Raw genomic sequence first — 15,827 nt, 5'->3', positions numbered from 1 at the left:
CTTTGGCTTTCATGTTATATATAAATTGGATTAATTCAGCAGCATTTCTTTTAACAGTTGTTATTTCCTCAGCAGTGAAACAATACAATACAAAGACAACACAATAGCAGTATCCAGACTCTCTGTGCACTTTCCATCTTCACGTGGCTGTTTTATTACTCTATTTCTTCTACTTCTAGTTTTTCATTTATTGAGACAGGGATTCTCTGTGTAACTTTGGCTGCCCTGGAATTCACTTTGTACACCAGGTTCACTTTGAAATCACAGAGATTTGTTTGCCTCTGCCTCCTGAGTGTTAGGATTAAAGGTGTGTGCCACCACACCCAGCTACTCTCTTTCTATTTTTTTTAAACCACTTTATCCTGTTTCTTTTTCTCTTCCAAGCCTATGTATATTTTAAAACACACTGTAAACTTTTAAAGTTTTTTCTTTATCTGAATCTGTCATTACTGTAAATCTTTATCTTTTTTCTGGCCACGAGTCTTTTCTCTGGTAAAACAACATTGCTAAAATGAAAGCCACAGCTGTATTATCTGCAGTCTATCCAGATGTGGGGGTACATTTACCACCAGAACTGAGAGCTGTGCTCACTACCTTTGTCTACACTGCAATCCAGCAGCATACAGCCGGCTTGGAGATGTGGTCACTGCCAATGCCAGCTCTCATACACAGCACTTAATTGTTAGCAGGGTCTCTTAATAAAAAGAGTCATGTGATGGTTTTTTTGCTTATGCAGAGTCAGGAAATCTCCCTTAAAGGAGCCTCACAAATCTCTGCTGGTCTCTAGCAAAATAGAACCCAACTTAGAAAAAAATGCTGCTACCAAGAAGCCTTGCCTATCTCTGTTCTTTTGTTTCTAAAACTTCTTTTTAAGCTTTTGTCAAGTTTTAAGTGAATGTTCTTAGTACCCACATTGCAGGCACCATTTTGTTACCAAAGAAATGGTCCAGACCTCTTACTCCTCTTGAGCCTACATTTCAACTCTCCTACTACATCTCCCAGAATCCTCCTTCTCTCCTAGTCCTGCCTATCTTGTTTTCCTATTGGCCAACAGAGCTTTATTTATTAACCAGTAAGAAAAACATATTTACAGAATGACATCTCCCATCATCTCCTCTTTTCTGTCTAAAAAAAGAAGGGTTTTAACTTTAACATAGTAAAATACCATATAATGAAACAGTTATTAAGCAAGAAGTACAGTCAGAAAGGAAGATGGACATCAAAGAAACTCGTTATGGAGTTTACTTCCAATATGGCAAGACTAGTCATTTGGGCAAGATACTGCTCTTGTCTGGACTTCTGGACTTTATGCTGTATAAACTGGACAGTCAGGACCCACAGAAAAATAACTGCTGAAACAAGGTGGACATTGCTGTAGGATTCCTGCTTCATGGAAAAGTCTGTCAGACATTCTGCAGGACACAGACTGACAAACTGACAAACATAGGTGGGACAGTTTGAAATTTTATGCTTTGCTGAGGAGTCTGCCAGACACACTGCTGCCTATAGACTGAAGATGGAAGATTACAGAAGAACTTCGGGTGACTGACCAGGCAGCAAGTTGTCTCTGTCATTTCTAGAGTTTATATATTATCCTTCTGTGGTCTTTGATGGAGTTAAAGACAGATAGTTAGGGTTATAGTTTTCCTTAGTTAGGATTAAAGATAAATTACATATAAGACTTTAGACTCATAAAGATAGAATAGATGATAGAATATTATCTTTAATTCATGATAATGTTAATGAACTAAATATTGTTAACTGTAGTTCTTATTTGATAACTGTTTTGTTATATATTTTACTATGTTATAGTTAAAACTCTTATTTATATTTAGACAGAAAAGAGGAGATGATTGATGGGAGATGTCATTCTTTAAATATGTTTCTCTTACTGGTTAATGAATAAAGCACTGTTGGCAAATAGGAAGGCAAGATAGGAGGGACTAGGAGACAAGGAGCATTCTGGGAGATGTAGTAAGAGAAAGGCAAGATGTGGGGACTTGATATGAAGGTCCAGAATCTCTCTTCAGTAAGATTAGACCACGTGGAAATACTTAGATTGATAGAAATAGGTTAATATTTGAGACAGAGCTAGCCAATAAGGAACACTAGTAACAGGCCAACAGATTTATATCTAATACAGTGTATCTGTGTGTTATTTGGGGTTGACAGAGGTGTGGGACCAGGCTGGTGGGAAAACTGCTCATAACATAAAATAAATAATCCAATTATCACATCAACTTCCAGTGGAAATACATTGCATCTCCTAATATTTTATTGGACTCATTTTAAATTTTATTTTTATTTTAATTTTGTTTAGTGGTTTTTTGTTATAAGTATGTACCACATAAACCACAACTTTAATTTTTATTAATATCCAGCCAGATAGTTATGCTATCAATCATAGTTACTTTCATTGCCTGCTCTGCTTTATGTTACTAACAAATTGTGACAATTTTTAAATGTACATATTCTAAAATCTTTGAAAACTTCCACATAATATATTTTTATCCCTACTACTTCAGTGAGTAATTTCTAAATCCAGAAATGCTCTCTGAGATGAACAGTGTCATTTTCAAAGTTAGCAAACTAACATTTACACAATCCCACTACTTCATCTAGAAAGATCTCATCCAGGAGCATATAACACATTCAGTTGTCATCAGTTCATAAAGGGTAAAACAACTTTTTTTTGGTGATTGCATGTCATTTTTTTTCTTTTATTGAAAATAGATGGGAATGACCCTCAAGGTTCAATCCTAGAATCATAATTAGGACTTTTGCTTTCAGAAAATGGAAAACTGAAATGCATTAATTTTGAGGCTTGGATCCTTAAGCTGGAATGAGGTGTTGAAAACACAGTCAACTGAGGAGAGAGAACCTGAGGGAAACAGGGAAGGTGGAAAGGATGCTGAGAAATATGGACAGCAAAGGGGAGGATGGGAGCACGAAGAATGGGAGATGTTCCAGGCAGGCCTCAAAGGGAAAGGGACACCAAGAAGACAACATGAATGAACAAAGATTGTAAGCTTTACACCAGATGTTTCTGTCAAAAGAACAAAGCAACTTTTCAATGTTTGATACATCTATGGGCATCTTATAGCAGTACCAACTGTTTTGTGAGGTTTCCTAATACACAAAGATGTTGGCTTGGGAAGCTGTCATATAAGCTGAATTTCACTGTTGATGCCCCTGGTATGTGAGATAGAATTCTCACTATATTCTCGCTGTCAAACCAAACTAACACGTTTTCTAATACCACAGAGAATATATGGGATTACTGGATTTTTGTCAAACAGAAATGTCATTTCATTTTCCAAAAGATTATATAATGTATAAGTGATATTTAAGAAGTTCCATGTTTCCTTTTGTAATTAACAAGCATCTGTCAAGATAAGATACAATGAGATAGCTCATCCATTCATTAGTTTCTCAGCCAAAAAAGTAAACTATTCTATTAAATGGAGTATTTGTTTCTTTTTTATCAAGAGTACATTCTTAAGACAAATTGCTCAAAGTAACTCTGTAAAGCAAAGATATTTCTGTCCCATGTCACAGTAAATTACCATAGAAAATGAACCTAAACCAAAATAAGTATAGTCTAGTATTCTGGTGCTAATATTTGCCACAATATTATGTATAGTGGTAAGAATGCAAATAAATATAAAATAGAGAGTTATGTAAGAATATTTTCATGAAAGGAACTAACTTACAAGTATTTTAGTTACAGTAGTGCTAAATGAGCATCACTTCCACTCACAATGCCTGATCAGTTTGGACTCATCACCATTCCAATACTGACAGCCAATATCCAGTCTCTATTTCTCATCTGCTTTCATTGTCCTGATCCATAGACTCTTCATGGATTTCTTCACTTCTGCATTTCTCAAGGAATAGATGACAGGGTTGAGGAAGGGAGTTATCACTGTGTAGAACACTGCTACCATCTTGTCTACAGGTAGGGTAGCAGAAGGCCTCAGATAGATAAAGACACATGGACCAAAGAACAATACAACTACAGTGACATGGGACCCACAGGTGGACAGAGCTTTGCGTCGTCCCTCAGAACTCTGAGTTCTCAGATGAAACAAGATGACTACATAGGATGCTAAGAGGATCACAAAACTGATCACAGACAGTGTGCCTCCATTGATGACAATCAACAGACCAATGAGGAAAGTATCTGAGCAGGCAAGTTTAAGCACGGGAAGCAAGTCACAGAAATAATGGTCAATGACATTGGGGCCACAGAAGGGCAAGCGAAAGATGAGGAGGATCTGGGCAAAGGAATGCACAAAGCCTCCTACCCATGCTGTTCCCACAAGGACAGCACACACCTGTTGGTTCATGATGCTGGTGTAGTGCAGGGGCTTGCAGATGGCCACATAGCGATCATAGGCCATAACCGTGAGCAGGAAAATCTCAGTGCCACCAAAGAAATGCATGAAGAAAAGCTGTGTCATGCAGCCCCACACAGATATGGATTTCTTCTCAGCCAGGAGATCCAAGATGAGTTTGGGGGCTGTTGTAGAGGAGTAGCAGATCTCCACGAAGGAGAGGTAGCTGAGGAAGAAGTACATGGGGGATCCAAGACTTCTGCTGACTGCAACAGTGACCACCATGAGGAGGTTCCCCAGCACAATGGTTGTGTACAAGAGCAGAAATATCACAAAGCAAACTATCTGCACATCTTCATTGGGAGAGAGTCCCAGAAAAATGAACTCAGTCACATTGTGCATATTAGCCATGAGGGAGCAAGTTGGGTGGTATGATCTGAAATAACACAAAAGACTTCATGAAATAAGTAAATTAAATAAAATCTTTTGCAGGAAACCTGTGAGCTACGTATTTTAAAGTGAGTAGGAATTAATAATGAAAAGTTGCGTACAAAACAGATAAAGAAAGTGTCAGTGCATTGTATATGACAGGAATTGTGGAGAAAATAACTAAATGTAGAAAAAGAATACCCCTGATATATGAAAAGGTGTTGTGGACTTTAGAGTGTGCCTACAGTCAGTGAGAAATCATCAAGAGTGTGTCAGCTGAGGAGCCTAGAGTTATTTGCAGAGAGTGATTCAAAGAGGGATGACCAATTAAAAACTCAATAAATCCACTTATTGTTCAACATGGGAGCATCCAGCATAGTATTGCCATATCCAACTTAGAGGCTTTTCTATTACTTTTGAACGTCTTTGTTGTACTTTCCCCTACAGATTTCCTCCTTTACCTTTCTCCTAGCTCATTTTCCTTTCGTGGTTTAGAAGGGTTGGCCTTCAAACTCTCACACACTTATTAGTGTCTTCAGAAGACATGTTTATGGTGTACCTCCCTTGATATGTTGCACCTCTTAGACAATAAGCCTGTACACAGATTTTCATTCTGCTTCCCCTCCAGATTCTCACTTTATATAGTTGTTTACTTGATGACATCACCATAGTTTAACCCGTGCACAGTCTTCTTCTTCGCTGGCATGCTCATTTCCTCTAACCCTGTACCCCCAGTGTCAGTAGTCTGACATCCTTTCATAGGGCCCACTCATGCTCTGAGACATCATCCCCTAAAGACAGCTCTCTAGATCCTCAGAAATCACCCAGACTGCCACTGACTGACTTGAAAATCTCCTGGTATGTGATAGACTTTTCCAAAGTAGCTGAGAACTGTATGTATTTACAGAGGATTTCCTATAGCAAGACTCCAGGACTCCTGAGTGTAGGAGCCAGATGACTTTCGTTCATATCACAAATGGACATACTGGTACAAACACAGAAACAAAAAGAGAGTGAAGACAAAAAAAAAAAAAAACCCACATTCAGGTTTTCTCAGATGGCAATTGTGTAATATCTAGGAAGTTCTTTAACTTCTTAAAGCCTAAGATTCCAAACAATACCATGCAGGTAACACATGATTCAAGTATTGAGACCACATTTTCTACTCTCAGTCTCCTGGTGCAGGTAAAGTTCTCATCATATGACTCTTCGTGCCACATCCATAGTTCCTCACAGCCAGTGGCCCTTCTTATTCCCATAACATTTTAAAATCATAGTACTGACCACACTAAATCTTAATTATTTATGCAGTCCTTTGTCTAGCCATAGCCTGAGCATCCTTAAGGCGGAGACTGTTTTTTCTCACCACTTCATCGCTAGCACATTATGTGTCTCATAGCACCACTCCCTTTTCTTTCAAAGTACACTCGGTTATCACATGTGGAAGAAGCCCATGAACAGAAAACTAAAGTCACACTGGAGTCCTTCTGATTTTGCTTCTCTGAATATACATATGCAAAAAAAAATGTCTCTGGGTTCACACTGTTTCTTGGTGAGCCAATGGAGAAGCACTAAGCAGCTATGACCTACCCCTGCCTCCCTGTAGTAACAGGATAGATATGCTTCCCTTTTATTCTTAGACTTGGAGATATAAAGTATATATAGGTGCAAAGTCACCAGGACTCAACTCTACCCCATTGTTAAGTAAAAGAAAAGTAGACTTGCCTCCCACCTGTTTCACAGAAAATGGATCACTCAGACAGGTCAGCCTTGAGTTCATGCTGCCTAGATGATACCCAGGGAGAAGGCATGATCAAGCAACAGTAAGGAGCTCCCCAGAGAGCTGCAGTCTCTCCCGTTCCTAATAAGAAAGAATGCCTCATGGGAAGCAAGATCTGAAAAGCCTCCATAGGAAACATTAGATCAGAGAGAAATGCAAACCAGTTGCATTCACCCAGTGTTCACTGAATACTCACCCATAAGGGTCTGTTAACAGGTGAGAATTCACCTACCCATCATAAGTTTAATCTGATGGCTTCATATAAAATGACAGTACTGATAAGAGTGGCCCAAGGATTAGGAAACATGCATGTCAAGAAATTGTCTGTGGTGAAAAACAAGTGAACAGACAAAATGGTGCACATCACAAACTCTCTGCCTGTGGTTCCTTTGTCTCAAAGGAGGTTTGAGTCTGTCTAAAAGCACTTTCCCATTGTCCAACTTAATGGAGTAGAAAAAATACCAACAACATTAACAAAGTAGAGGCCAAGGGTGCAGAGAAACATCTTACAAGGCACAAGACACTCCCAAAGTGAAGAAACCCTAGACCTGCCATTGAGATATCATGGCACAGAAGAATATTAGTTTGTCCTGAACTGATAATCCTTAAATTTGTAATGTTGGTAGACTGCAGGAGAATTTTTCATACTGCTTTGAGCATAATTGTATGTACTTTAAGTATCCTATGATAAAACATCTGAAAGATGCTATAAAAGCATTTTCAAACAAAATATCCTTATGTCAGTACAACTTGTAAAAACTCAACCTTGAATAAAGATTACACAAAATACAGTAAATTTAAACTAATTACTAATAAGACAACCATAAGATTTATTAAGGGTTATGAAAAAGTTTGAAACTTCTCTTGCATATTCACCTCCTGAATTAAACATTATCCTTTAGAAGCAAGGAATCACAAAAATAAATATAGAAATAAACATGAATAATTAGTGCTAGAGGAATAGAATCATGGTAAGGAGTACTAACTGCTCCTCCAGAAGACCCAAGTTTGATTCCTGGCACACACATGGCAGCTAATAACCATCTTTAATTCCAGTTCCAGGGATTCTGACGCATCTCTTCTGCTCTTTTGTTTTGTCTTATTTTGGTTGGGTTGGGTTGGAGTTTGGTGTTTTGGGTTTTATTTGAGACAGGGTCTTTCTACATAATCATGGCTGTTCTAGAACTCACTGTGTAAATCAGGCTGGCCTTAACTCCCAGAGATCCACCTGCCTCTGCCTTTAGAGTTTTGGGATTAAAGGTATGTACCACCACTTTATAAGTATTGTTTCTGGCATTACTACTTGATGCAATTTCATGATTCTAACAATCTTTCAGACCACTGTTCTGCATGTTCCTTAGGCCTTAGGTACATAAGTGTTTAATAGATATGCCTATTGGGATTAGGTGTCATGACTCTGCACTTTGTTAGTTGTGATTTTCTGTAGTTCTTTGTTTAAAAGAGAACTATCCTTGATAATGGGTCAAGGCTATATTTATCTATGAGTATAAGGACCAATGTTTATAGATTGTTGTTAGGGATTATGCTAGTTCAGTAAATTAGTGACTGTAGATTCTCCTCTAGAGACCATTATTTCATTAGCACCAAGTAGTTAGCTAGGTATGCATTCCAGGAATGGGCTCTCTCTTGTTGTTAGTCTTAAGTTCAATTAGAGAACTGTTGGTTATTAGCAAGTTATACACACCATTACTGCACCCTTAGGGTTATCATGCCATACGTATCATTAATGTGGCTCATAGACATCATAGCTAGGTAGGAGTGTTGGTAACTTCCACCTTTAGAAGCTTGTGTGGTACCTTTTGGTACTATAAAAGCTAGTCTTCAGGAAAAAAGAATTCAGTTAAGTTCTAGCTCAGGAGTCTCAGGCTTGTATCTGAAGGGCATGGAGTCTTTAGCAATTGGGAGTAACCTTCCACCTCTGGGGCACAACCAAGGGAAGTGGCAACATACTGTGTTTTGGGAGTCTCTTGGAAAGCCCTAGTCAACAACCCAAAAGTCAACAACCCATAATATTTAGTATGTGGAATGGTCCAGACTTCCACAAGACAGCAGCTGGCCGCAGTTAAAAAAAAAAATGCTGAATAAAATTCACACTCCTCAAAAAAAAAAAAAAATATTTAGTATGTGGGGGCCGGTGTTAAGTGGCCTTTTGAGTCTTGGAGGGAGCAATGTCAACCCAGTTTTTCTTTGGCTCTTTTTCTCTCATTAGTTTGTTTAGTACTATCTCAATGTGTTGCTATGTTCTATCTTATTTATTATATTATTATTCCTTAGATGCCTGTTTATTTTCTAATGAGAAGCAGAAATGGTGTTTATCTGGTAGGGAAGAGAAGTGGGAATGAATGGGAGGATCTGAAAGAGAGAAAACTATAATCACTATGTACTATTTAGAAAAATTATTGATTTATGCAAGTTGATTCTTTATCCTAACACATTGCTGAATTTGTTCATCATTTCTAAAAGTTTTCTGATAGAATTTTTGTGATCTCTAATGTATAGTAGCATATCATCTGCAAATAAGGATAATTTGACTTCTTCTTTCCCTATTTATACCCCTTTAATTTCCTTCTCTTGCTTTATCGTCCCAGTTATTATTTAAAGCACAATATTGAGCAGGATAACAGACATTCCTGCTTCCTTCCTGACTTCAGTAGGATTGCTTCAAGCCTTTTCTCTATTTAGGATGATGTTAGCTATGGGTTTTTCACACTTAGCATTTACTATGTTGAGGCACGTGCCCTCTAGCCCTACATTCTCTAAGACTTTCATCATCAAGACATGTTGGATTTTTTCAAAACCCTTTCTGCACTTTATTTAGATAATTCTGTGATAGCTGAAGTCCATTTATGCAGTTTATTGAATTTATTGACTTGAATATGTTGAACCACCCCTGAATTTCAGTGGTAAAGCCTTCTTAGTCATATGGTATAATTTTTATATAGTCTGTATTTTGTTTTCAAGATTTTATTGAATATTTTTAAGCCTATATTCATCAGAAATAATGGCCTATATTTAGAATGCTTCCCTGTTCATTTCTGATTCTATACTTTAGGTCCCCTCTTTCTTTCTTTTGGGTAGTTGGCTCATGAGTCTCTTAATCTTATTATTATTCTCAAAGAACAATGTTTTGGATTTATTGATTTTTTTGTATCATTTTCTTTGTTTCTATTTCATTGATTTGTTGCTGCCAACAGGATTTACATTTGGTTTGTTTTTCCAAAATGTGTTTGCACTCTTTCTGACTTTTTAATGTTCACACTGGGAGCTAATAAATTTCCTTTGTAAGACTATTTTTAATGTGTCCCAGAGTTTTGTTGCATTGTTTTCATTTTAATTTACTTACAGGAAGATTTTCTTTCTTTCTTGATTTCTTCCTTGACATGCCCATTACTCAATAATAAGTTGTTTATTTTTGATGACTTGCATATTTACTAAAGGTTGTTTTTGCTGTCAATTTTAAGTTTTATTGTGGTTAGATATGATACAAAGAATGATTTAAATCTTTTTTGAATAACTAATGGTTTGTTTTATGTCCCAGGTGTGGTCTATTATAGGAAAGCTTTTGTGTGTGGCTGAGTGTATTCTTCGTTGCTTGTATGAAATGCCCTATAGATATCTGATAAGACCATTTGATGTATGATGTCAATTAGTTCTGATATTTTTCTATTTAGTTTTTGTTGTTGTTGTTGTTCAGAGACCTGTCTATTAGAGAAAGTGAGATATTGAAGTTACTTTTTATTGGTGGATTGATGTTGATCTGTGTCTTTAGATCAGTGTGAGTTTTTTATGAAATTGGGAGCCCCAGAGATTGATGCACATACATTTAGGATACTAATGTTTACTCGGTTAGCTGTTCTCTTGATTAGGTGAAGTGCCCTTTATCTCTTCTGACTAGTTTTAGTTTGAAGTCTACTTTGTCAGATTCCAGAGTAGCAAAATCTGCTTACATCCAGGTCCCATTTGATCAGAGTAATTTTGTCTGCCCTTTTACCCTAAAGTTGCGCCTATCCTTAAAACAAAGGTGCATTTCTTGTAAACAACAGATTAATGGATTTTGTTTCTTGATTCATATGGTCAGTCTGTCTTTTGATTAGAGAATTGAAACCATTGATTTTTGTGATGTTTGAATGAGAATTGTTCTCATAGGCTCATATATTTAATGTTTAGTCACCAAAGAGTGCAAATGTTTGAGAAGAAATAGGAGGTATGGCCTTGTTGGAAGAGGTATTGCTGGGAATGGACTTTAAAATTTCAAAAGCCAATACCATGTCCAGTCTGTCTGTCTCTCTCTCTCTCTTTATCTATCAATCTCCTCCTCCTCTCTGCCTGCTGCCTGAAAATATAAATCTCTCAGCTACTGCCTCTGTCATGTGTGTCTGCTTCCTGCCATGATGACCATGGACTACTTCCAAAATTAAAGACTCTCTTTTATAAAAGTTGCCTTGATTGTGATGTCTCTTCGCAGCACTAAAACACTGACTACTGACTACTGGAAATATTTAAAGTTGTTACTTAAACATGTGTTAGTTTGTAATCATCAGGTCTGGGTGGTAAGACTAGGCTGGGTTCTTGATGTGGGACATGGGCTGGATCTTGCTGTTTGCTGGAAAACAAAGATGCTGTGTGTATTAAGAGGTACTTACCAAACCAGACCCTAGAGGAAGATACTTTGGAGGTTTGGGTATCTAGGGGAGTGATAAAAATGGAGAAGTATATGCTTCCTTACAAAATAGGGACTTTAAATACTTCCCAAAGCTTTTGTGAAATTAGCTATGTATAGGATGACCCCCAACTAACAATCTGGGAAATAGTGGAGAGGCTACCTTAAATGCCCTTCTCTGATAATGAAACTAATAACTACCTTATATGCCATTCTAGAGCCTTCATCTAGTAGCTGATGGAAATAGAAGCAGACACCCATAGCCAAACACTGAGCCAAACTCCTGGAATCTAGCTGCAGAGAGGGAGGAGTGATGAGCAAAGGGGTAAAGACCAGGCACAGAAACCCACAGACAGCTGACCTGATCAAGGAAGAGCTCACGGACCCCACCCTGATACATGAGAAACAAGCATAGGACTGTCCCAGACACCCTGAATGCGGGTCTCAGTTAGAAGGCCTGGGCAGTCTATGGGACCTCTGACAGTGGAACCAGGATGTATCCCTGGTGCACAAAAGGACTTTGGAAGCACATTCTCCATGAAGGAATAATCCCTTAGCCTAGAGACATGAGGGAGGGACTAGGCCCTACCCCAAATGACTTGACAGATTTTGTTGATCCCTCATGGAAGGCCTCACCCTCCCTGGAGAGTAGATGGGGAATGGAACAAGGTAGGGAGATATAGGAGGATGGGAGGGAGAGGGAACTGGGATCGATATGTAAAATAAGAAAAAAAACATAAAAATAATAGCTATGTATTTATTTGAGGAAACAGTACATGTATGCCATGTTGCATTAGTGGAGATCAGAGAACAATTTTCAGATGTTGGTTCTTTCCTCCTACCATGCAGGATCTGGGAATCAAACTCAGGTCACCAGATTTGTCAGCAATCATTTTTATGTCTCACAGATTTTATTTATGGCATCTACTGACCCAGGAATGATCTCTGGGTACAATTCTAGATACTCTGACTTTTAGAATTTATGTCTTTTTCCTTGCAGTCCCCTAGGCCATCATGCCTGGTTTATGTATCCTGGCATGGACAATTGGTGTTTTCCAACCCTTCTTTGTCTTAAGTGTAAGAAATATGTCCAATGTCCATCAAGTGAAACAACTTCTATTTAATGTAACATATTCATGCAGTGGTAGAGCACTCAAAAAAGAAAATAACAAATTATTGTGATCACAGTACAAATGACAGTTTCAAAAACATTAAAATAGTTAAGAAACCCAATACAAAGAGGGCAATTACCATGCTAGTATTTCTATGAACACAGCAAGCCTCTAAACTAACATCTGATGATAGAAATTAGAATGGCAGCTGCTGTCGGATGAAGAAGAGATGGTGTACATGAAAGGACACAAGAGAATTATTAGTATCTTCTCTTAGATGTCAGAGAAACAGTATGCAAATTTGTCATTAATCATTGGATTGCATTCTTAAGGTATTTACATTTCACTGAATATAAATGTGTCAACGAAATGTTGCCATTGTGAATGAAGCTCCAGCACTCATCTTAGGACATGAGGTAAACATGGAAATGGAAGGTCTTGATGATGGACAGACATGATAGAGAATGTTTCTACCCTGAATATACTTTGCCACTTCTCTCTTATTTCAGATTCTGTTCCTTGCAACCAAAACCTAACTTAAATAACATTTAAATATCTAATACTATACATTCAGAATTATTAATAACTATTTCATTAACACCACAGAGTTTCTTTGAAGATTCCTGGAAGGAATGGAAGGAATGAAAAGACTTTACAATATGCAAAAGCTATTTACTCAAATAGAATGCATATCAACCACTTCAGCAATAGATATGAATATGAATTAGGAGCATTCCCATGGAGTTCATAAAGCTAATATAAGTCGATTGAGGTAATCCTAAGAAAATTCTTCCACTCCTGATATCTTCATATCTGACCCAATCCCCTTCCAAATGATAAATACTATTGGCATCACCTTGATATCTTTAGACATTGTTTAGCTCACCTCCTGCTGTGTATGAATTGTCATGTAAGGTTTCCTGGAAAGAACAGAGATGTAGAGGGTAAGGAACAAACTGATGATTCAATGTGATCAGCCTAAGGAATACACATGGAGAATTAGTGAAGGTGTCCTAGGACTCCCCAAAACATTGCAAGGAGGCAAAGGCAAAACATGTACTTTTGCCATAGGATGCCAAGATCCTTTCACATACTACAGTATGCTAACACTTGAGGGGCAATGAATAAATTTGAGGTCACAGAGCTGATAGGTTCCACTTGTGAATTGAGATGCCCAAGGAAAAGCCACACATGTTTAAGATTCTAAAAAACTGACTGACCAATTAGAATTTTACAATTATGCGATGTGTGGTATTATAGACCCATGTTAAATTATCATGAGCTAGCTTTAGAGTCATTAATAGTCATCCATTGTCCACCTCTGTGCCTAATCTAATGTCTTGTGACTATCACATGAATCTTTGGGGTATTGTTCAACAGACCACCAGCTTCACCAACTCAAAAAGTAAGAATTCCAGCATACACTATCTGAAGCCAATAGCAAAGATTTCACACACACACACAATTCCATAGCCTATCAACCTGATATTTTCACCAGTGTATTTGAAAAGTGCCTTGATTTATGAATTTTTGTTCTATGAACCTGTGACCACAGTGAAACATGGTGTTTAATGTAAGCTGAGTCTATATTCTTAGGCCACCTAATTCATATTGGCTTAAGAACAAACTATTTAATTCCTTTTTATGTGAGAACTATAGTTTGCATCCACACATTATAGAAGTTCTATTCCTCAATTTTACATATTACAGACCACTGGAGAAAAGATGTAAAATAGCCTAATTTGAATATACTCAAAAATACTGATACCTATGACATGATGGAAGTCAAATAAAACAAAAACCATAAGCATATAGATTTTGATCTGTGCCTTCACTGATCATAAAAGATAGCTTCAAGTTCTTGTCATATTAGTCATGCTGTTTATCCCATGATTTTATTCTAGACTTGAGTTTGCTTTCTTGCCCCATAACTTCTTCACAGCATTTTTCACCTCCGCATTCCTGAGTGTGTAGATGATTGGGTTCAGCATGGGGGTGATGACTGTGTAGAACACAGCTACAAGTTTGTCTTCAGTGTAGGTGGAGGCTGGTCTCAAGTAGAGGAAGATGGCAGGTCCAAAGAACAAGACAACCACCATGATGTGAGAGGCACAGGTGGATAGGGCCTTGCGTCTTCCCTCAGCAGAATGATTTCTCAAATTGAACAGGATAACAACATAAGAGGACACCAAGAAAAGGAAGGAAAATACAGAGAATAATCCACTGTTAACAAACATAATAACCCCAACGACAAAGGTATCAGTGCAGGCCAGCTTGAATAAGGGATGGAGGTCACAGAAGTAGTGGTCAATCACATTGGGACCACAAAAGGGCAAGGGGATAGTGATGAAAATCTGAATTATGGAATGAAAAAAGCCCCCCACCCAAGAACCAGCCACCATATGGTGACACACAGTCCTACTCATGATAGTTGTGTAATAAAGAGGTTTGCAAATGGCCACATAGCGGTCATAGGCCATCACTGTAAGTAAGAGGATTTCAGTGACCCCAAAGAAGTGAAAGAAGAAAATCTGAGCCAGACAGCCCTTCAGGGAGATGGTTTTAACTCTGGAAAGTAAATCACTGATGAACTTGGGGACAACAGTAGAGGAGTAGCAGATCTCCACCAGGGACAAGTAGCTGAGAAAGAAGTACATAGGGGAACGCAGATTCTTACTGATGTTGACTGTCACAACAATGAGGCCATTGCCCAGCACTGTGGCTATGTACACAGGAAGGAAGAGTACAAAGCACACCTTCTGCACCTCTGGATCCTGGAAAAGGCCAGTGATGATAAGTTCAGTTACATTATTTACACTGCCCATAGTGTCAGTTCAGGTGTGCCAGACACCATCAGTTTAGGGACCTACAATAAAAGAAGCAATAACTGTGACATTATTTACACTGTTTATATCACTTCAGAGATATAACCAACTTACAGTATGTTTAGGTGTGCTCACTGAATGTTAAATATTACCTATATTACTTTTTATTATTAGAAAAATAAAAAATCTAGTAGAATTAAAAAGCTAGAGAAATCATTATTTGCCCAATATCACACAGAATATCACAAAACTTAAGAGTCGGACAAGTATTTCTGCCTGTTCAGGGTTCTCTCTAATCCACACAAGACATTCACACAGGGGTGAAAAGCCTGTTTGTATCAATTATACATCACTTAAACAGCTCTCTCCCACTGTGAAATCCCCTTGGTCCATCTCTGACCTGTGTTCTTCATCTCTCATCTCTGCACCTCAGGAACTTAGCTTCTCACAGACCATTCTCCCCAAGGCCCCCTGTGCTGTCTGCTTTCCTCAGTCACACACACTCTTTTCTCATCCAATAACATAAGCAGATAAGGGCCCTGTATACATGCCTTGGGGGTGTGGTGTCTTATACCAGAACATACTGGCTTTGGTTGCATCTTATCCAAAGCGCACTCTCAGTGATGTCACCTTGGTTGATTGAAATGAGGTCAGGTTGTGGGG

At 38.1% G+C, this 15,827-nt stretch overlaps 2 protein-coding genes across 2 annotated transcripts; both read right to left on the bottom strand.

Moving 5' to 3' along the window:
* Positions 1-3,818: 3,818 nt before the first annotated feature.
* LOC127222270 (olfactory receptor 4X2) lies at positions 3,819-4,748 on the bottom strand. Its single transcript, XM_051184277.1, has one exon. The coding sequence runs from the start codon at positions 4,746-4,748 to the stop codon at positions 3,819-3,821; it is 930 nt and encodes a 309-aa protein (XP_051040234.1).
* Positions 4,749-14,234: 9,486 nt separating this feature from the next.
* LOC127222273 (olfactory receptor 4B1) lies at positions 14,235-15,164 on the bottom strand. Its single transcript, XM_051184281.1, has one exon. It carries the CDS (start codon positions 15,162-15,164, stop codon positions 14,235-14,237), a length of 930 nt encoding a protein of 309 aa, XP_051040238.1.
* Positions 15,165-15,827: the final 663 nt, after the last annotated feature.

Source organism: Phodopus roborovskii, unplaced genomic scaffold, assembly GCF_943737965.1.
Source record: "Phodopus roborovskii unplaced genomic scaffold, PHOROB, whole genome shotgun sequence".
NCBI lineage: Eukaryota > Metazoa > Chordata > Mammalia > Rodentia > Cricetidae > Phodopus > Phodopus roborovskii.
Note: the sequence above shows the minus strand (reverse complement) of the source record. Positions and strands in the feature narration are given on the sequence as shown.

Bases quoted from the DNA above. Each gene is read 5' to 3' on its own strand.
- LOC127222270 (XM_051184277.1), bottom strand. From the start codon at position 4,748: ATGGCTAATATGCACAATGTGACTGAGTTCATTTTTCTGGGACTCTCT.
- LOC127222273 (XM_051184281.1), bottom strand. From the start codon at position 15,164: ATGGGCAGTGTAAATAATGTAACTGAACTTATCATCACTGGCCTTTTC.